Here is a 21,805-nt window from a genome sequence, read left to right on the forward strand (position 1 = left end):
TTGAGATTTGTTTGGTGCACTGTTTTACGACCAACCTCTCAAAAGAAATCTGTGGTTTGTGACTTGGAGTGGGTCTTTCAGTGACAGTAACATTGGTGTTGAACCAGCCATCATAACATTATCTTTGGCAGAATGAACGCTTCATATACTTTTTCCCAAAAAGTGTGCAAACAGTTGCTATGATGAATTGCTGTATTGAAATTCAAGTTCAAGTTTATTGTCATCTGATTGTACGTATATACAACCAAACAAAACAATGTTCCTCTGGACTATGGTGCACCCACAGAGCACTATATCACACATAGCACATAAACCAAGTTTTTATATGATAAATAAGTTAACAAAATATAATTCCAAATGTATATAATAAAGCACAGCACAGGTGTACAGTAAACAGCTCATTGTCCTAGTGATGAGAAATTGGTGGTTGTAGGGTATTCATTGATCTCAGAGCCCGAGGGAAGAAGCTGTTACCCAGTCTGACAGACCTCGTCCTGATGCTCCTGTACCTCCTTCCTGACGGTAGTGGGTCAAAAAGATTGTGGGATGGGTGGTAGGGATCCTCAACAATACTTTAGACCCTTCATCTGCAACGCTCCCGGTAAATGTCACAAATAGAGGGAGAGACCCCAGTGATCCTCTTGACGGTTTTTACTCTCCTCTGTAAGGTCTTCAGTCCGATGCCTTGCAGCTTCCGTACGACACAAAGATACAGCCAGACAGGGCACTCTAGACGGTGCTCCTGTAGCATGTTGAAGAATCGGAGTGGGGAGTCTTGCACACTTCTGTCTCCAACAAATGTGAATGCTGCTGTGCCTTCTTGACTAGTGAAGAGGGACTGTACTAGTGGTGAGCCCCATTCACATTACCTGTCCTCAAGAACAATTTCTTTATTCAACTAAGAAGAAGATATTAAATTAATTCAATCACACCAATGGGATTTCACGTTTGCTTTATTTATTTATTGTTATTATTTTTCTTTTGTATTTGCAGAGTTTGTAGCTTTTGCCCACTGGTTGTCTGTCCTGTTGGGTGTGGTCTTTCATTGATTCTGTTGTGGCTCTTGGATTTACTGTGAATGCCCACAAGAAAACAAATCTTGGTGACATATATGTACTTTGATTATAAATTGACTTCGAATTTTAAGAAATGAAAGAAAGGCTGAAAGATTTTTCTGATCATTACACCCATCCCTTCCTGATACTACGATATGTCCTTGTGCAGAGGTGGAGTGAAGCGATGATGGCGCTAAACGGCGATTCCTTTGTTTGCATCTTTGGAAACAGCTTTATTTCCATCTTTAATATTTTTTTCCCTTTCAGGGTTCTTTTGAAGACTTTGACCTGGAGTTACACGCTGACTTCGGTTCTTTGTGAGAATGGGACCCGCTCTCGGGGTTTCACAACTGGCCGTTGTTCGGCACGCCAAGGGCTCGGCCTAAGAGTTCGGCACACCTTCTGAGGCCTAGGATCTTGGGGCTCTGGAGATGGGCGGATCGAGGGTCGGTGCCACGGCAGGTGATCCATGCGTCATCAGGGGAGTTGGAAGATCTACGGCTGTGCCCAGAGACTCAAGATCTTTGGGCATAGAGCACGAAAAAAGTGGCGTAACGGACTTTTAACATTGTAAACCAGCGAGTTGTTTGTTATGTCTCCCTGCTTGCTGTGAAACAGAGACACCTCTTTCTTCCTTGTTAGGGGGAGAGAGAGCCTGTGGTATATCAAATGCCGTTTGAACAATGTAGTCTTTGGAGTACTGCAAGTCTGTGTCCTTACTGTTGCCTTGCTCACGCTTGAGTGCTCGCTGGTGGGTGCCAATACTTTTTTTTTGCCAGTGGGGGGGGGGGTTGTTGCTTGCTGCCGTTTACACGCGGGAGGGAGGGGAGCTGGGGGGGACTTTGGGGTTCTAACATTGAACTGTTGTTCATTCTTTGGGGCACTCCTCTGTTTTCGTGGATGGTTGCGATGAAAAAACATTTCAGGATGTATATTGTATACATTTCTCTGTCACTAAATGTACCTTTGAAACCTTTGAAAAGTATATCAAAAACCATTTAGATCAGGATTACGTTTCAGTAACTTAAAGAGGAAAATGTATTATATAGAGTTCATTCCATTCAGTAGGAATACCTCACCCATGAACTGACTTAAAGAATAAAACCTTTATTCCAAAGCAATCAAGAAATATGTAGTATGTTAGAAATATTTTCAGAAAAGTGTGATGCTGGTTGGATGGTGGAGGAGATTCTAAATATCAGGCTATTCAGATAGACAGAAAAAAGTGAAAATAAACCAAGTAAGGATTCTTAATATTTAAATTTGTTTGAATTTTTAAAAAAAGCTTTATATTGTTTGCCATTATAATAATTTAGTAATACTCTATTATTATTTCCTGTAAGTCACCTTATTGTACAGCCTAACATCGCTTTATGGACATACCATCAATCTATGTATACAAGCGAGCTATGTATTTATATTCATTGTGTTTTTTTATTATTATTGTGTTCTTTAACTTATTGTAGTTTTTGTACTGATCAGATCCAGAGTGACAATTATTTTCTTCTCCTTTACACTTGTGTGCAGGAAATTACATTGAATAATCCTGAATCTTTAATGATTTAGATTACAATGTGGTAAATTGGATCTGCAAACTTGCGGGTGACACCAAGGTTTACTTACTGGGATACAGCACGGAATAGGCCCTTCCAGCCCCTCAAGCCGAGCCGCCCAGCAACCCCGGACTTCACCCCGGCATGATCATGGGACATTTCACAATCACCAAAACCTACATGGTCACAGGGAGGATGTACAAACTCCTTACAGGCAGCGGCGGGAATTGAACCCAGGGCACTGGTACCGTAAAGTGTTGTGCTAACCACTATGCGACCATGCTGTAGATTGGCTGTCAAAGTCTGCAATGTGATCCTGACCCACTGGGAAAAGTGGATAAATGTAGGTTCAGTTGTAACATTTAAGAGAAGTTTGGATAGGTTCATGGACGGAAGGCACATGGAAGACTGGGTGCACATCGATGGAACTAGGTGGAATGTAAACGGGTTAGTATCTTTTGATAGTGCTTTCACTAAAGCACTTGCTTTCATGATAGTTTAGTGGGGATTGTACAGACACTTTGATTTCTCTTTGGTATGAGATATGGGTTTCATGCAGGCACCGGGATTAATGCAGATTGGTTTTACAGTTGTTATGGATGTGCTGGGCCACAGGATCCACTGCTGTGCTGAATCTAAAAATCTACTGAATTTAAATGAATTTCTAATGAAATTCGCCACCACTTAAGTCTCGTCACTAGGAAAGCAAGCTGTTCACTGTACTGTTTACCTGTGCCGTGCACTTCACATGCATTTTGAATGATATTTTATTAACTTATTGTGGTAAGAATTTGTTTTATGTGCTGTGTGCGATATATTTTGCATGGGTGCATTGTGGCCTGGAGGAATATTGTTTCGTTTGGTTTTATATGTCAGGCAGATGGGGCTCATCAGCTGTGGTTAGCAGCTCATCTTGGAGAAGGAAACCTCTGATCTCAAACCTCTGCTGCCTTGCACCTATACCAACTCAAGGGGAAGGCTTCGGGAGTAAATCCCGAGGGAGAAATCTGGAGCTGGAGTCCCCAAGGTGGTCCTACGCTGAGTTCAACGCTGACTGGCATTTCCTGCGATGCTGCTGGTGCCAAACTGTATCTCTCTCTGATGTTTATCAGATGCGTGGAGAGTAGTTTGCTACATGGGCAACAGCTTGTTCTCCATAGTGTACTGCCCATGCTTGCATAACCTGTCAACGAAGATGCAACATCCATGATCGACCCTGACTGACAGAGGCCCTCTCTCTCTCTCTCTCTCATATATGTACAGTCAGAAGACAATGAACTTGAAATTGATATACTCCATGGTGTACGCTGTAATGAATGTACTCCATGTATGTTACGTATGTTTTGAGATAATTTGATGGGGGAGGTAGGTGAAGACATTTTTCTTCACATCATTCCTAAATATTTGATCCCACATTCTGTGCCTCAGTCTGGTTACCCCTACAAAGGGAAACACCAACTTCACACCTACTCAAGACAGCCCTTCTCTCGCCCCTAATGCAAGTGTGCAATTAACAGGCTCTATGCTGGTCTGAGTTCCACAAACTCAGCAGATGTCAAGCAACACAGCCTGGGCAGATAGGGTACATCAGCTGGCAACTGAAAGAACACTTACTTGTTTTGTGCAGTATTTTGAACAACCAGACAGAGGAGAAAAGGCAAAAGAATTTCCACTTTAAACCCACAGAAAACAAAAAAAAACAGCAACACTGTAGCGTAGTGGTTAGCACAATGCTTTACAGTACAGGCGACCTGGGTTCAATTCCCGCTACTGACTGTAAGGAGCTTGTACGTTCTCCATGTGATCACATGTGTTTCCTCCGGGTGCTCCGGTTTCCTTCCACATTCCAAAGATGTACCGGCTGGTAGGTTAACTGGTCATTGTAAATTGTCGCATGATTAGGCTAGGGTTAAATCAAGGGATTGCTAGGCAGTGTGGCTCGAATGGCCTATTCCGCACTGTATCTCAATAAACAACACAATAAAAGTAAAGTAGCTTGCCAGTATTAGGGCTCTTTTTGATAGCTAAAGATAAAAGGCGACTATGATACTGAAAAGCGATCTATTGATAAAGGTTCACTTGATAAAAGACAAACATGTCCAGTCTTTATACTGTCAGGGAATAATCCTTCTCTGCATGCCTGCATGCTGGACTATGACCCATAGTTAAAAGATTGGGTAAAACATCTGGAGTAATTTGTTACTGTGCAACCAACAGAAACAGCTGCCATGTAATGAAATGTAATAAATAATTCTACCCAGTTGATAGCAAAACGCCTAGAAATAGATATTTAACAAATAGAGCTTGCTTTACACTGAAAGACTACCATGCATTATACATTCACATCCTGTCAGGACCATGGACAGAGGCATGCACAATCCAACAAATTCATGCACTAATTTCTCAGTCAATAGAGTATGAAGGAAGAAGTCAATAGACCATTCGAAAGGAGTGAAGAGAAAGCTTTCCGAGAAGGCAGATACAGAGTTCTCTTCAGGGTGAAGCTCATCATCAGAAGACTCCTCAGAGAGGAACACTGTGTAATGCCGTGTGGGTCTTACAATGCTGAAGAAAACAGGAAGAAAATTTAATTTTACTCACTGAAGAGAAAAAGTGGGAAAATCACTGCCTATATAACAAGACAAGTCAGGTCTAGAGACTCTAACACGGCAGAGTTCAAGCCATTCAACCTTCAACAATGTGTGACATGAAACACAGACAAAAGTTTTTTATATTGGAATATCAATGAATGATAGAGCCACCGTCATTATTTTGTGTTATTAAAGTGAGGCTGATAAAGTTAGACATAAACAGTCACCAACATCACTGTATTCTGCATTAGTAGGTAATTCTATATAACATCAAAAACTGGCAATAACCACAGAGAAAGCAGAGAAATCAGGACTCTCTACAACTCTTGGCGCTTAAGTTAAACAGCCAGCATAATCAAAGATACCACCCAGCCCAGACATTCTCTCTTCTCCCCTCTTCCATTGGGCAGAAATTACAAAAGCCTGAAAGCACGTATCACGAAGCATAAGAACAGCTTCTATCCTGCTGTTATAAGACTATTGAATGGTTCCCTAATGCTTAGTAGAACTGTAACGGTAGCATAGCGCTAAGTATATCTATTTACAAAGCCAACAATCACCGATTGGAGTTCAATTCCCATTGCTGTCTGTAAGAAATTTGTACTTTTCCCCGTGACCACATTGGTTTCTCTGGGTTCTGCAGTTTCCTCCCACATTTCAAAGACATATGGGTCGGGGTGAGTAAGCTGTGGGCATGCTAAGTTACCACTGGAAGTGTGGCAACACTTGTGGGCTGCCCCTGGCACATCCTTGGACTTCGTTGGTCGTTGACGCAAATGGCATACTTCACTGTTTGCTTTGATGTACATGTGACAAACTTTAAAAAAAGCTAATTAATTAATGCAGCAAAGTTAATTCACACTAAAAGTGACCACAGCAAAGTAGGGATGGCTTGTTTTACTCTTCCTTTTTGCAGATTTTTGTTTCTTTCCTCGCATTCCTCTATCCCACAAGCCTGCAACTGACAACAGCTGACATACGCATGACAGCAGATCGTTCAGCCACTGGGCATTGCACATACTGCCCACTGCGAGGAGGATCTGTCTGGCGCTGGGCTGCAAGGTAAGCCTGACCCTCTTAACACCAATTATTATACCTGAGGAAAAGATCAGAGTACAGGTGGGACCAAATCCTTCTGGCTTGCACAGGTTACTGCACAAGAGCATGGGGTTTCTGATCACTATCACATCTTCAGAATCAGAGTCAGGTTTAATATCACCGACACGTCGTGAAATCTGTTGTTTTGCAGCAGCAATGCAGTGCACGACAGAAAAAAATTATCGTAAGTTACAATAAAAATGCAGAAATACTGCAAAAGTGGAATACTGAGATACTAACATGAAATTCTGTTCGAACTTAGCAGGTCAGACAGCATCTATGGAAGTAAACAAATAGTCGACATTTTGGGTCAAGACCCTGCATCATGACTGAGATCATATTCATGGACTGTTCCGAAATTTGATGACAGAGAGGAAGAAGCTGTTTCTAAAACAATGAGTGTGGGTTGTCAGACTCCTGTACCACCTCCTTGATGGTAATAATGATTATAAAATGTGTTTTTAGCACTAAATAAATTAAAACCATTGTATCATATGTCATAGAATTTAATAAATATATGTAATATATTACAATGATGTACTTCAATAATTAATTTACTTTGACTTGGAACATATTCACTTTGACCTCTTCAGCTTCTGAAATCAGAATCAGGCTTATTATCACTGACATATGTCCTGAAACCTGTTGTTTTACAGCAGCTGTACATTGCAAGACATAAAAAAAACTATAAAGTACAATAAAAAATACATTTAAAAATTAAATTAAATAAATAATGCAAGAAGAGAGCAAAAATAGTGAGGTCGTGTTCCTGGGTTGGTTCATTGTCCGTTCAGGAACCTGACAGTGAAAGGGAAGAAGCTGTTCTTAAAACATTGAGTGTGGGTCTTCAGACTCTTGTACCTCCTGCTTGATGGTAGTAATGAGAATTAAAATCTGTGACTTTTATCAATAAATAAATTAAAGCTATGGTTTTATGTTTCATATAATTCCATAGATCACAAGAGGCTACACTTTGGCCCGTCAAGTTTAATGCTGACGCTCACAAAATTCCCAGTGATATCAGTGAGATTGTGCCACTCAACCTGCAATCCATAAATCTCATTAACGAAAGTCAAAGTCACGCCAAGTCAAAGTAAATTTGTTATCAAACTATGCCTACTTACCCTGAGATTCATTTTCTTGCAGGCATTCACAGTAGAACAAAGATATACTGTAGTATCAATAAAAAACTGCACACAAAGACTGACGAACAACCAATATGCAAAAGATGACAAACTGTGTAATACAAAAAAATAAACAAACAAACAAACAATACTGAGAAGATGAGTTGTAGAGCCCATCGGTTGTGGAAACAGTTCAGTGTCAAGGTGAGTGAAGTTATCTACACTAGTTCATTAACATGGTGAAGATTATCAGTCCGAATGGCAAATAACTCAGTTGGTTATATAACATTGAAAAATAAAAAGCTAATGCAAGTAACACACACAAAATGCTGCAGGAACTCAGCAGGCCAGGCAGCATCGATGGAAAAAAGTACAATCAACATCTCGACTCGAAACGTCGACTGTATACCTTTTTCCATAGATACTGTCTAGCCAGTGAGTTCCTCCAGCATTTTGTGTGCGTTGCTTGGATTTCTAGCATCTGCAGATTTTCTCTTGTTTGTGAGCTAATATAGACTATCCATCGACAAGTGTTTTGCAGATGCCCATCAGTTGATTATGTCCTTAAGTTGGAAAACGCAATGAAATCACCCATATCGAACCATACCTCCACAAAATTGTAATGAATGGCATTGGTCAGACATCATTTGGAGCATTGGGAGCAGTTTTGGATTCCATACATAAGAAATTATGTGCTGGCATTGGAGAGGGTCCTGAGGAGGTTTACAGGAATGATTTAGGGAATGAAAGGGTTAATCGATGGGAAGCGTTTGATGACTCTCGGCCTGTATTCACTGAAGTTTAGAAGAATGAGGGGAGATCTCATTGAACCTTACCGTATACAGAAAAACCTAGATAGAGTGGAGGTGGAGAGGATATTTCCAATAATAGGATAGTCTAGGACCAGAGGGTACAGCCTCAGAATAGAAAGACGTCCCTTTAGAACAGTGATGAGGAGGGATTTCTTTAGGCAGAAGGTGGTGAACTGTGGAATTCATTGCCACAGGTGGCCGTGGAGGCCAAGTCATTGGATATATTAAGAGGGAAAATGAATCAGCCATGGTTGAATGGTGGAGGAGACTTAATGGGCCCAATGTCCTAATTCTGCTCCTGTGTCTTACAGTAAAACAAATAAGACTGATAAGAAAGAACAATTACTAAATGTGGAGAGAATAAGGAAGACTAGTTTTGCCATTAATAGCAACAAATGTATGTAACTGTACATCATATTGGACTTTTGGACTAAATAACCTTATAGGAATTCATATGTAGGGGTGTCCTTAAGATCCTCAGAACCTGGGGACAGTTTGTACTAGTAATAGTGGCCATTTCTGGAGAGCTACAGAAGCCTGTTCTCTCACAAATTTCTACAGATGTACTGTGGAGAGCATTCCAACAGCCTACATCACTGTCTGGTATAGGGGGCGGGGGAGGCTACTGCACAGGATCGAAATAAGCTGCAGGAAGTTGTAAACTCAGTCAGCTTCTTCATGGTTACTAGTCTCCGCAGCGTCCTGGACACCTTCAAGGAGTGATGCCTCAAAAAGGTGTCATCCATCATTAAGGACCCCATCACCCAGGACCTACCTTCTTCTCATTGCTATCATCAGGGAGGAGGTACAGGAGTCTTGAAGGCACACATTCAATTATTCAGAAACAGCTTCTTCCCCTCCACATTGAACCCATGGACACTACCTCACTGCTTTTTTTTCCTCTTTTTGCACCACTTAACTTTTTAAATATATATACATGAACTTCTTACCGTAATTTACAGTTTAAAAAATGGACTGCAGTGTACTGCTGTCGCAAAGCAACAAATTTCACAATATATGCCAATGATATTAAACCTGATTTTGATTCTGTAATTCCCAGCAATACAGGAAACCCTGTTATTTTTACAAAAGGTGGGCCCACGTCTGATTCAGTATGACAGGAATCTGGTTGAAGCCTACTTACTCTAAGAGCAATTCAGTACGTTCAATGAATGTGACCCAAACTCCATGAATGGATTGCAAAATATTATTAATATTATTTTAATATTCTAATGTTAATATTATTAACTTTGAAAAAGTTAATTTGCCAAGTTATTGAACTGATTAATTAGTACTTAACCACAAGGTACATCATAACTCACATTCACCTATTGATGAGTAACAGATACTATTCTTAGGTAAACTGCCATTATCAAGGACCCTCACCATCCAGACCATGCCTTCTTCTCACTGCTTTAGGTCCCACACCAACAGTTTCAGGAACGGTTATAACCCTTCAACTATCAGACTCCTGAACCAGAGTCATAACTTCACTCACATCAATATGGAACTAATTCCACAACCTATGGATTTCGATTGGAGTACTGCGCAGATGCAACAGAAGTGTTCCCATGCAAGTCCGGTGAAGAGTTTTAAAGACCCTGTCTCAGTAAAAGAGAAGTACCGTCTAACAGAGCAGTTGTCACTGGAATAGTCTGAGTCAGGGTAGTAAGGCTTTGGCTCAACAAGGCTTTGGCAAGAACAGGTGGAGGCAATGTAAGTAGGGAAGTTCATTCTTTATTTCTTTATTTCTTCTTTTCTGAATTCTTCTTCTTTGGCTGCCCATCGGTTTTCAATGTTGACTGAGGCTTGGGCAAGGTTGTATGGAAGACTGGCAGTTGCCCATGCTGCAAGTCTCCCCTCTCCATGCCACCAATGTTGTCCAAGGGAAGGGCACTAGGACCCATACAGCTTGGCACCAGTGTCATCGCAGAGCAATGTGTGGTTAAGTGCCTTGCTCAAGGACACAACACGTTGCCTCAGCTGAGGCTCGAACTAGCGACCTTCAGATCACTAGACCGATGCCTTAACCACTTGGCCACGTGCCTTTTCTGAATTAACTCTTGGGAGAATAGGGGGTATGTCTGCAGAGCCAGTGTTCTGGGTGTCAGATATGGGTGTCCAGGAGACTTCCAGCCTCCCCGATGGCCACATCTGCACCAGCTGCATCGAGATGCAGGTCCTTAGAGACTGGAGTTGCAGCTTGATGGCCTTTGGCTTGTTAGGGAAAGTGAAGTGGTGATAAAAGGAGCAACAGGGCGGTACTCACCCCAAGGCTACAGGAGACAGATAAATGGGTGACTGTCAAGAGAGAAGAGGGAGAACATCAGATAGTGGAGAGCACCCCTGTGGCTGTCCCCTTTAACAATACTTCAACAAGATAGACTGGCAAATGACACTTAAAGGATTGACGGTGGATATGCAATGGCAAGCATTTAAGGATTGCATGGATGAACTACAACAATTGTTCATCCCAGTTTGGCAAAAGAATAAATCAAGGAAGGTAGTGCACCCGTGGCTGACAAGAGAAATTAGGGATAGTATCAATTCCAAAGAAGAAGCATACAAATTAGCCAGAAAAAGTGGCTCACCTGAGGACTGGGAGAAATTCAGAGTTCAGCAGAGGAGGACAAAGGGCTTAATTAGGAAGGGGAAAAAAGATTATGAGAGAAAACTGGCAGGGAACATAAAAACTGACTGTAAAAGCTTTTATAGATATGTAAAAAGGAAAAGATTGGTAAAGACAAATGTAGGTCCCCTACAGACAGAAACAGGTGAATTGATTATGGGGAGCAAGGACATGGCAGACCAATTGAATAATTACTTTGGTTCTGTCTTCACTAAGGAGGACATAAATAATCTTCCAGAAATAGTAGGGGACAGAGGGTCCAGTGAGATGGAGGAACTGAGCGAAATACATGTTAGGGAAGTGGTGTTAGGTAAATTGAAGGGATTAAAGGCAGATAAATCCCCAGGGCCAGATGGTCTGCATCCCAGAGTGCTTAAGGAAGTAGCCCAAGAAATAGTGGATGCATTAGTGATAATTTTTCAAAACTCGTTAGATTCTGGACTAGTTCCTGAGGATTGGAGGGTGGCTAATGTAACCCCACTTTTTAAAAAAGGAGGGAGAGAGAAACCGGGGAATTATAGACCGGTTAGCCTAACGTCGGTGGTGGGGAAACTGCTGGAGTCAGTTATCAAAGATGTGATAACAGCACATTTGGAAAGCAGTGAAATCATTGGACAAAGTCAGCATGGATTTGTGAAAGGAAAATCACGTCTGACGAATCTCATAGAATTTTTTGAGGATGTAACTAGTAGAGTGGATAGGGGAGAACCAGTGGATGTGGTATATTTGGATTTTCAAAAGGCTTTTGACAAGGTCCCACACAGGAGATTAGTGTGCAAACTTAAAGCACACGGTATTGGGGGTAAGGTATTGATGTGGATAGAGAATTGGTTAGCAGACAGGAAGCAAAGAGTGGGAATAAACAGGACCTTTTCAGAATGGCAGGCAGTGACTAGTGGGGTACCACAAGGCTCAGTGCTGGGACCCCAGTTGTTTACAATATATATTAATGACTTGGATGAGGGAATTAAATGCAGCATCTCCAAGTTTGCGGATGACACCAAGCTGGGCGGCAGTGTTAGCTGTGAGGGGGATGCTAAGAGGATGCAGGGTGACTTGGATAGGTTGGGTGAGTGGGCAAATTCATGGCAGATGCAATTTAATGTGGATAAATGTGAAGTTATCCACTTTGGTGGCAAAAATAGGAAAACAGATTATTATCTGAATGGTGGCCGATTAGGAAAAGAGGAGGTGCAACGAGACCTGGGTGTCATTATACACCAGTCATTGAAAGTGGGCATGCAGGTACAGTAGGCGGTGAAAAAGGCAAATGGTATGCTGGCATTTATAGCGAGAGGATTCGAGTACAGGAGCAGGGAGGTACTACTGCAATTGTACAAGGCCTTGGTGAGACCACACCTGGAGTATTGTGTGCAGTTTTGGTCCCCTAATCTGAGGAAAGACATCCTTGCCATAGAGGGAGTACAAAGAAGGTTCACCAGATTGATTGCTGGGATGGCAGGACTTTCATATGAAGAAAGACTGGATGAACTGGGCTTGTACTCGTTGGAATTTAGAAGATTGAGGGGGGATCTGATTGAAACGTATAAAATCCTAAAGGGATTGGACAGGCTAGATGCAGGAAGATTGTTCCCGATGTTGGGGAAGTCCAGAACGAGAGGTCACAGTTTGAGGATAAAGGAGAAGCCTTTTAGGACCGAGATTAGGAAAAACTTCTTCACACAGAGAGTGGTGAATCTGTGGAATTCTCTGCCACAGGAAACAGTTGAGGCCAGTTCATTGGCTATATTTAAGAGGGAGTTAGATATGGCCTTTGTGGCTAGGGGGATCAGGGGGTATGGAGGGAAGGCTGGTGCAGGGTTCTGAGTTGGATGATCAGCCATGATCATAATAAATGGCGGTGCAGGCTCGAAGGGCCGAACGGCCTACTCCTGCACCTATTTTCTATGTTTCTATGTTTCTTCTATGTTACTGTTGGGGAGGGACGATCTACTTGGGGGGAAGTAACAGTGGTCGTGTCTCTGGCACGAAGTCTAGCCTTGTGGCCAGGAAGGGCAGGACACTGGAAAAGGGCGGCAGCAGTAATAGGGAACTCTACAGTTAGGGGGACACTTAGGTGATCCTGTAGACACAAAAAGGCAAGACAGATGGAAGTCTGCCTCCCAGGTGCAAGGATTTGCGATGTTTCTCAATGCATCCACAATATCCTGAAAAGGGAGGGTGAGCATCCAGAATCCAGCGACAGAGATAGAAAAAGAGAGGAGGTCCTGAAAACAGCATACAGGGAGTTAGGAAGGAAGCTGACAAACAGGACCTCAAGGATAGACATCTCAGGATTGCTGCCTATGCAACTCGACAGTGAGGATAGGAACAGAATGAAGTGGCAGATAAATGCATGGCTGAAGATTTGGAGCAGGGGTAGGGATTCAGATTTCTGGATCATTGGGACCTCTTCTGGGGCAGGTGTGAGACCTGTACAAAAGGGATTGGTTGCACTTGAATCCGAGGGGCACCAACATCCCTGCAGGCAGGTTTGCTAGAGATTTTCGGAATGGTTTAAACTAATATGGCAGGGGGATGGGAACCAGTATGATAGAGCTGAGGATGAGCCAGCAGGTTTACAAGTAGATGATGGGTGTAACATGAATGTAAGGAAGGACAAGCCAATGATTAAGTACAACCGCAGCAGAGTGAAGAGTTAAGTTGTACCAGAGGCAAAATTCATAAAGGTGTAGAATGCAGAACTGAAGGTGCTGTATTTAAATGCACTTAGCATTCAGAATAAGGTGGATGAACTTGTGCACAGAGATTGGTTGGTATGATGTTATGGGCATCAGTGAGTCGTTGCTGAAAGGCGGCCATATTTGGGAACTTAACATCAAAAGAGATATATTGTATCAAAAGGGCAGGCAGGAAGGCATAGACGGTGGTGTGGCTCTGTTGATAAGAGATGGAATTACATCCTTAGAAAGTGATGACATAGGGTCAGAGAACGTTGAATCTTTGTGGGTGGAGTTAAGAAACTGTAAGGGTAGAAAAACCACTATGGGAATCATATATAGGCCTCCAAACAGTAGCCAAGATGTGGGGTTGAGATTGCAAAAGGAGCTGGAAAGGGTATGTACAAAGGTAATATCACAATAGTAATGGGGGACTTCAATATGCAAGGGGATGGGAAAATCAGGTTAATGTCAGATCGCAAGACAGAGAATTTGTTGAGTGCCTACAAGATGGTTTTTTAGAGCAGCTTGTGCTCGAGCCTACAAGGGGAAACGCTATCTTAAATTGGGTGTTGTGTAATAACCCATATCTTATTAGGGAGCTTAATGTAAAGGAACCCTTAGGAGGCAGTGATCATGATATGATTGAATTCATGCTGCAATTTGAGAGGGAGAAGCATAAGTCATATGTATCAGTATCACAATAGGATAAAGAGAATTACAGAGGCATGAGAGAGGAGCTTGCCAGGTGGATTGGAGGGGGTTACTGGCGGGGATGATGGCAGAACAGAGGTGACTGAAATTTCTGGGAATAATTCACAAGATATGTCCCACAGAAGGAATGCAGTGTTGGGAAATGTACGATAATGCATTTTGGTAAAAGGAACAATAGTGCAGACTATTATCTAAATAGGAGAACATTCAAACATCAGAGGTACAAAGGGACTTAGAGGAGACCTCATGCAAGACTCCCAGAAGGTTAATTCGTAGGTTGAGCCTGTGGTAATAAAGCCAAATATAATGTTGGCATTTATTTCAAGGGAAATATAATATAAAAACAAGGAGATAATGCAGAAGCTTTATAAGATACTAATCAGGCAGCACTTGAAGTATTGTCAAAAGTTTTAGGCCCCCTATTTCACAAAGGATGTAGTGTCTTTGGAGGGAGTCCAGAGCAGATTCACAAGGATGATTCTGGGAATGAAGGGGTTAACATATGAGGAGCGTTTTGGCAGCTTTGGGCCTGTACTCACTGGAATTTTGAAGAATGCGTGGTGATCTAATTGAAACCCACTGAATGTTGACAGGACTAGATAGGGTGCATGTGGAGAGGATGTTTCCTCTGGTGGGGGTACCCAGAACTAGAGGGAAAGCCTCAAAATTGAGGGGCAGCCTATTAGAACAGAAGTAAGGAGGAATTTTTTTAGCCAAAGAGTGGTGAACCACAGGTTGCAGTGGAGGCCAAGTCCATGGGTATATTCATAGTGGAAGCTGACAGTTTCCTGACAGTTCGGGGCATCAAGGGATATGGCAGGAAGGCAGGTGTCTGGGATCAGCCATGATGAAAATGTGGAGCGAAATCAATGGGCTGAATGGCCTCATTCTGCTCCTATGTCTTATGGTCTATGGACTCACTTTCAAGATTATTTATTTATATTTTTGTATTTGTACAGCTTCTCTTCTTTTTCATATTGGTTGTTTAGGTGCAGTTTTTCACTGATTCTATTGTATTTCTTTGTCCTACTGTGAACGCTGCAAGAAAATGAATCTCTGGGTAGTATACAGTGAAATAAATGTACTTCAATAATAAACTTACTTTGAACATTGAATTCTACCAGATTCAGATGCATGAAGTGAAAAATTACTTTTATACGTACTTAAGCCCATTACCCGAAGTGAAAATATTTGCTCATTCTAAAATAACTTGCACTAAGTGAGGTTACAAAATCTGCAGAATGGATATCTAATCTGTTCCCCTTTGTTCTTATGCTACGATCTTTCACTTTTATGCAGTTATCTTTCGCTTGTTGGATGGTATGCCCTGACCCACACACACAGCAAATTCCGAATAAATGTGATTGTATCTGGTGAATAAAAATGATCCTTGATCCTTGACAGCATCCTTTGTTTGCACTACGGTCTTACTTTTCATTGTCTTTTGTTTCTACCGTGATGTCAACATAATTTTATGTATAATCTATTGTTGGAAACCACTGTTTTTTAAAAATAATACTTTTTATAAGATTTGTACTTCACCCACCTGATGTAGTTATTTTCGTTATGTAGTCTATTAACTAATTTATCACTATCTAAGGAATTTTCTTCATCTTATCTATAAAAGTGATAGATTTTTCAGAAGCATCACCTTGTATTCATTCCTTTGTCTTACACCCCTTAGCATTAATTCTCCTCTTAGCATTGTTTCTCAGCTCTTTACTTAGTATTTGTATGTTTGTTTGTACTCTAGAATACACCGAAATCTGGGAATTCCGACTGCTCGCCATTTTTGAATCCCGGAAGAACCCTAAGGATCAGAAATTAAACAAAGATCGAACACAGTGTATCATTTATATTTAGTGTGTTGTCTGTGCCTACTGTCTGATGTCCTGAGAGCAAGTTTTAATTGCACTGTATCCATAATTATGCATGTGACAATAAACTAGACTTGATTGCTAGTTTCTCTGTTGATTGGTCACAGCAGCGACGTTAGAGGTAACTGAGCCCCAACTCCTGTTGCAGGTTTCCTGCAGTGACTCTCCCCAGTGCCCACCACAACACTGACAGAAAGCAGACCAACAGTGCAAGGACTCAAACAGGCAGCAGGGACATTGCGGCCCTTTGCTGTAACTCCAGCTGCTGGGCTCAGTAAATCAACATAACACATCTTACACAACACACACAGAATGCTGGAGGAACTCAGCAGGTCAGGCAGCATCTATGGAGAAGAATAAAGAGTTGATGGTCTGGGCTGAGACCTTTCATCAAGGGGCAGAAGCCAGAGTAAAGGGGTTGGGGAGCGGAAGAAGCATGAGCTGGTGGGTGGTAGGTGAATCCTGGTTAAGGGAAGGTTGAATAATGTGCTAAAAGTCTGAGACACACATATATATAGCTAGGGTGCCGAAAGACTTTTGCATAGTACTGTAGTAATTTTATGTATTGCATTGTACTGTTACAAAAAAAAAACAAATTTGATGACATATGTGAGTGATGATAAATCTGATCCTGATACGGATCTCTAGGTTGGGAAGAGGGGAAGGGAGTGGGAAGCACCAGAGAGATATTCTGTAGTTATCAATAAACCAATTGTTTGGAACCAAGTAACCTTGCCTGGTGTCTCAGAGCTGGGTGTGTCTGCACCCCCCCCCCCCCCGGCACCCCTTCTCTGCCACTGGCCCCGCACCCCTCTCATGGCACTCCATCTTCGCCATTTCCAACATCCTTTGCTCCATCTACTCACTGTCAGCGCTCCAAGCTGACAAATACAGTACTGTGCAAACATCTTAGGCACCCTTGCTATATACATCCATGTGGTTGGGGAGGAGTTGGAAAGTGAGAATGATTTGAGAATCTGGACGGTGACAGGTGGAAGAGGCAAAAGGCAGAAAAAGATTAAACCTGATCAGAAAGGACAGTAGACCATGGAATAAAGGGAAAGAGGTGGGGAACCAGAGGGAGGGAGGAAGGGAGGTGTTTATGATGGGCAGGTCATGAAGACAGGAGAAGGCAAAGGGAAGAGGTAAAGGGGACACAGGGATGAGGGAAAACGAAGGGAGGGAAGACAGAGAGGAATGGCTACTGGAAATGAGAAAGTTCGATGGTGATGCTGTTGAAGCTTAACCAAGACAGAACATGAGGCGTTGCTCCTCCACTCTGCCTCTGGCTTGATGTGAAAGTGAAGGAAGCTACAGACAGAAACGTCAGTGCGGGGATGGAAGTTGGTGGCCATAGGGAGATCCTGGCTGTTAGGATGGATGGAGTGAAGGTGTCTGATAAAGCAGTATCCCAGTCTGTGTCGAGTCTCAATGAAGTAGAGGAGGCCGCACAAGAAGCACCAGATAAACAACCCTAATGGATTCACCTGTGAAGCACATCTTATACCTGGTGCCACAGTAACATTTCCCTTATTTGAAAACTGTGCTGCACTTTATATTAACAGTATATAAAAGAAAATTTCAGCTGCTGGGCAACAAAGGCTATGGGCGTGAGAGTATTTCAGCTACTGTGCGGCCACGCAGCTTAGAGGGACAGTGTGCCACAGTACCCCGACAGTGGGAAGTTCTCCTTGTAACATGACCCCAGCTGTGGTTATTTCCTGACCATTACTCATAATCTGGCATCTTGTCTGCCAGTTAGTTCTGAACATGACGGCAGACACTGGGTACCTGTTGGGACCTGGCCAGGTGCCTCTAGTTTAGTTATTATAATAAAGTCTGTCCCGAGCCTTATAGGTTCATCAGGCTGGTGCTTATGCCGGTTTCCGTGGCGTGAAGCGACTGACAGCACGAGACTCCTGCCACCCCCCCCCCCCCCCCCCGGATAGGACGCCAGTCTATCGCGAGGTTAACCCCCAGCATTTTGCCAGTACCCATTTTCAGCTGGGTGGACTGGAGCAGTGTGTGGTTAAATGTCTTGCTCAAGGACACAACACGCTGCCTCAGCTGGGGCTCAAACTCACTGGTTCAGGAGCCTGGTGGCTGTAAGGTAACTGTTCCTGAATCTGGTGGTGTGTGACCTAGGGCTCCTGTATCTCCTGCCCGATGGTAGTAATGAGAAGAGAGCATGGCCTGGATGGTGGGGGTCCTTGATGATGGATGTTGGTTTACTGTGGCAGTGTTCCTTGTAGATGTTCTCAGTGGTAGGGAGGGATTTGCTTGTGGTGGACTGGGCAGAGGCCACCACTTTTAGTAGGTGTTTTGTTCCTGGGCATATCAGACCGTGATGTAACCAGTTAGGATACTTTGTGCTGTGCATCTATAGAGGTTTATCAGCATTTTACCTTCAGAATTATTATTAGCATAAAATTTCAGCGTTCACAGGCGATTCTGCACTGCATGACTCCCACACCTTTCACTGGGTACAATGCATTATTATGCTAACAGATTTATTTCTGTGTTGTTTTGTAGACAGGTCTACACAGTCAGACGTTAGGGAACAGTCAATATTAAATGTGTTCAAATAGATCGCATACATTTCAGGAAAGAATAGCAAAGTTAAAGTCTTGCACATTTTCATCCAGCCAGTAACATCATGAAGGATTCCATCCACCCTGCTCATAGACTGTTTGTTCCACTCCCATCAGGAAGGAGGCTACATTGCATCCACATCAGGACCACCAGACTCAAAAATATTTACTTTCCCCAAGCAGTACGGCTGATCAACACCTCCACCCACTAACCCACCCCTCCACACCCCAACCAACACTACTTTATCATTTCTTGTCAGAGTCACCGTATATACAGACACACCTATGTTTAGCATCACTTTATGGACATACTATCAATGTATATAAGCTATCTTTATATTTAGTGCATTTTTTAATATTATGATCTTTATCTTATTGTGTTTTTTGAGCTGCATCTGAGCCGGAGTAACAATTATTTTGTTCTTTACAATTGTGTACTGCAAATGACATTAAACAATCTTGAATATTGAATACTCTTGAATAATGTGCAAATATGTTCCAAATATTATTGATGTTTTGCCTACAAGGTCACACAGAGATGTTAAAAAGAAAAATGTTTTCTTTTAATTCCTTGCTTCTTTTGAATTTCAAGCTCCTGGAATTATATTCTCAGCAAAACGCCCAGCATTCCTAATTAATCTGATTCAGTGAGCAATTCTGACGTCTACCACCCGCTACCTGCTTGGAATTCACACTGAGGAGGCTGTCTGCAGAAAGGCAGGTCACAGCGAGTGTTGGTACACAGAAAACATCCACCGCTAACACAAAAGGAGATTTTTTCTGTCTATCTCAGCGATACACGCCGCCGATCACCGCATGACTGTGCAAGCTTTGCCTCCTAATCCCCGGGCTAAGCTACAATGCGGATGACTTCTCCTCAATATTTTAACGTCTAGTTATCATGTCTTCTGTTGTCCTCTGTTACTGTTTGCTTGTGACAACAATGACAGCAGAGGCTGTTCCTTGTTAAGTATCGTGTAACAAATTCAGCCCTACATACACTAAGTCTCGCTTCAGAGCTTCTGATGGTGTGGGTTTATTCTAATGAGGACAGACCACATCTTGAGGGTTCATTTTCTGTCAGAACGGATTAAAATTCCCAGTGAATTTTGATCAAGGAATTCATAGAGACAAACCTAGTTTCATGCAAAAAATTAACACTAGTAAGAAAAACAGGGACTTTTATGTTTAATGAAGGAGTCTTGCACTGTAATATTTAAAACAAAGGCAGAAAACATATTTAAACATAATAGCAAGCTGTTCTGCATCATGGACCCCCACCAATCAGGCCATGCTCTCTTCTTGCTGCTACCGTCAGGAAGAAGGTACAGGAGCCTCTGGACTCATATCACCAGAAAGAGTTATAACCCTTCAACCATCAGGCTCTTGAACCAGAGGGGGGAATTTCACTCACCCCATCACTGAGCTGCTCCCAGAACCTAAGCACTCACTTTCAAGGATTCTTCATCTCATGTTTTTGCTATCTATAGCTTATTTATTTGATAATAAATTTACTTTGAACTTTGAAGTAGTTTAGACTTGAATAATGTATTAGGGCGTATAATTCTTTTGTGGAAAAGGTAACGGCACAAAGAGTGAATGAAGGTCGGTGAGTCCCCGGGGTCAGAGGTCAGTGGAAGTCTGGTTGTCAAGGACTGGAGTTCAAAGTCTTGTGATCGGTGAGTTCTACAGTCGATACTGGAAGTCGAAACCCAAACGTTGAAGACCTAAGTCCAGAGGGTGAGACTTGAAGGTCAAAGCCTCTGGGTTGGTATTTCCGGAAGTCAGAAGCCCAATATCTGCAACTCTGAGACTCCGGGGCAGAGGACTCTCAAGAAGACTTGTCCTGGTTTGGAGCCAGTCCGTAGGCGTGTGAGTAGGTGGAGAGGAGAGGGTGGTATAGGGACTTGTCCTGGGTTTGGAGCCGGTCCGTAGGCGTGTGAGTAGGTGGAGAGGAGAGGCTGGTATAGGGACTTGTTCTGGTTTGGAGCCGGTCCGTAGGCGTGTGAGTAGGTGGAGGGGACAGGGTGGTATAGGGACTTGTCCTGGTTTGGAGCCGGTCTGTAGGCGTGTGAGTAGGTGGAGAGGAGAGAGTGGTATAGGGACTTGTCCTGGGTTTGGAGCCGGTCCGTAGGCGCGTGAGTAGGTGGAGGGGACAGGGTGGTATGGGGACTTGTCCTGGTTTTGAGCCGGTCCGTAGGCGTGTGAGTAGGTGGAGGGGAGAGAGGTATAGGGATTTGTCCTGGTTTGGAGCCGGTCCGTAGGTGTGTGAGTAGGTGGAGAGGATAGGGTGGTATAGGGACTTGTCCTGGTTTGGAGCCGGTCTGTAGGCGTGTGAGTAGGTGGAGAGGAGAGGGTGGTATCCAGACATCCTGGGTTTGGAGCCAGTCCATAGGTGTATGAGTAGGTGGAGAGGAGAGGGTGGTATGGGGACTTGTCCTGGTTTGGAGCTGGTCCGTAGGCATGTGAGTAGGTGGAGGGGACAGGGTGGTATCGGGACATCCTGGGTTTGGAGCCGGTCCGTAGGCGTGTGAGTAGGTGGAGGGGACAGGGTGGTATCGGGACATCCTGGGTTTGGAGCCGGTCCGTAGGCGTGTGAGTAGGTGGAGGGGAGAGGGTGGTATCGGGACTTGTTTAGCTCCTGTTGTGGTTGGTTGTGTTGTTCTGCTGAGCATTGTGAGTGTGCTATGCTGGCACTGGGGTGTGTGGCAAGACGTGTGGGCTGCCCACAGCACATCCTTACATCTGGTTGTTACTGCAAACGATGCATTTGACTGTATGTTTTTCAATTTAATTTGATATTATTTCATTTATAGATACAACGTGGTAATAGGCCCTTCTGGCCCACGCTGACCAATTAACCTAATAACCTGTACATTTTTGTAATGTGGGAGGAAACTAGGGCACCAGGAGGAAATCATGTCGTCATTGGGGGAACGTACGAACTCCTTACAGACAGGGCAATGTGCTAACCATTATGTTACCGTGCTTTCACGTACACATGATAAATAAATGAATCTGAACCTATCTTCTGATCCAGACTCCATGAAACTTGCCTCCTTTATGGCAAAACATCCTGC

The 21,805-nt window shown here is 43.0% G+C and overlaps 1 protein-coding gene across 3 annotated transcripts in view; it reads right to left on the minus strand.

Annotated features, from left to right (window-relative positions):
• LOC140186043 (DENN domain-containing protein 1A-like) overlaps nt 1-21,805 on the minus strand; it is a 630,918-nt gene that overhangs the window by 9,294 nt on the left and 599,819 nt on the right. The window contains exon 22 of one of the 3 annotated variants that reach the window (XM_072239859.1): nt 5,048-5,173. The exons of the other annotated variants lie outside the window; for them this stretch is intronic. Coding sequence (XP_072095960.1) covers nt 5,048-5,173 — 126 coding nt within the window. The remainder of the gene's footprint in view (nt 1-5,047; nt 5,174-21,805) is intronic. 3 annotated transcript variants of the gene reach the window in all.

The sequence above is a fragment of the Mobula birostris genome, chromosome 22 (assembly GCF_030028105.1).
Source record: "Mobula birostris isolate sMobBir1 chromosome 22, sMobBir1.hap1, whole genome shotgun sequence".
In the NCBI taxonomy this organism is placed as follows: domain Eukaryota; kingdom Metazoa; phylum Chordata; class Chondrichthyes; order Myliobatiformes; family Myliobatidae; genus Mobula; species Mobula birostris.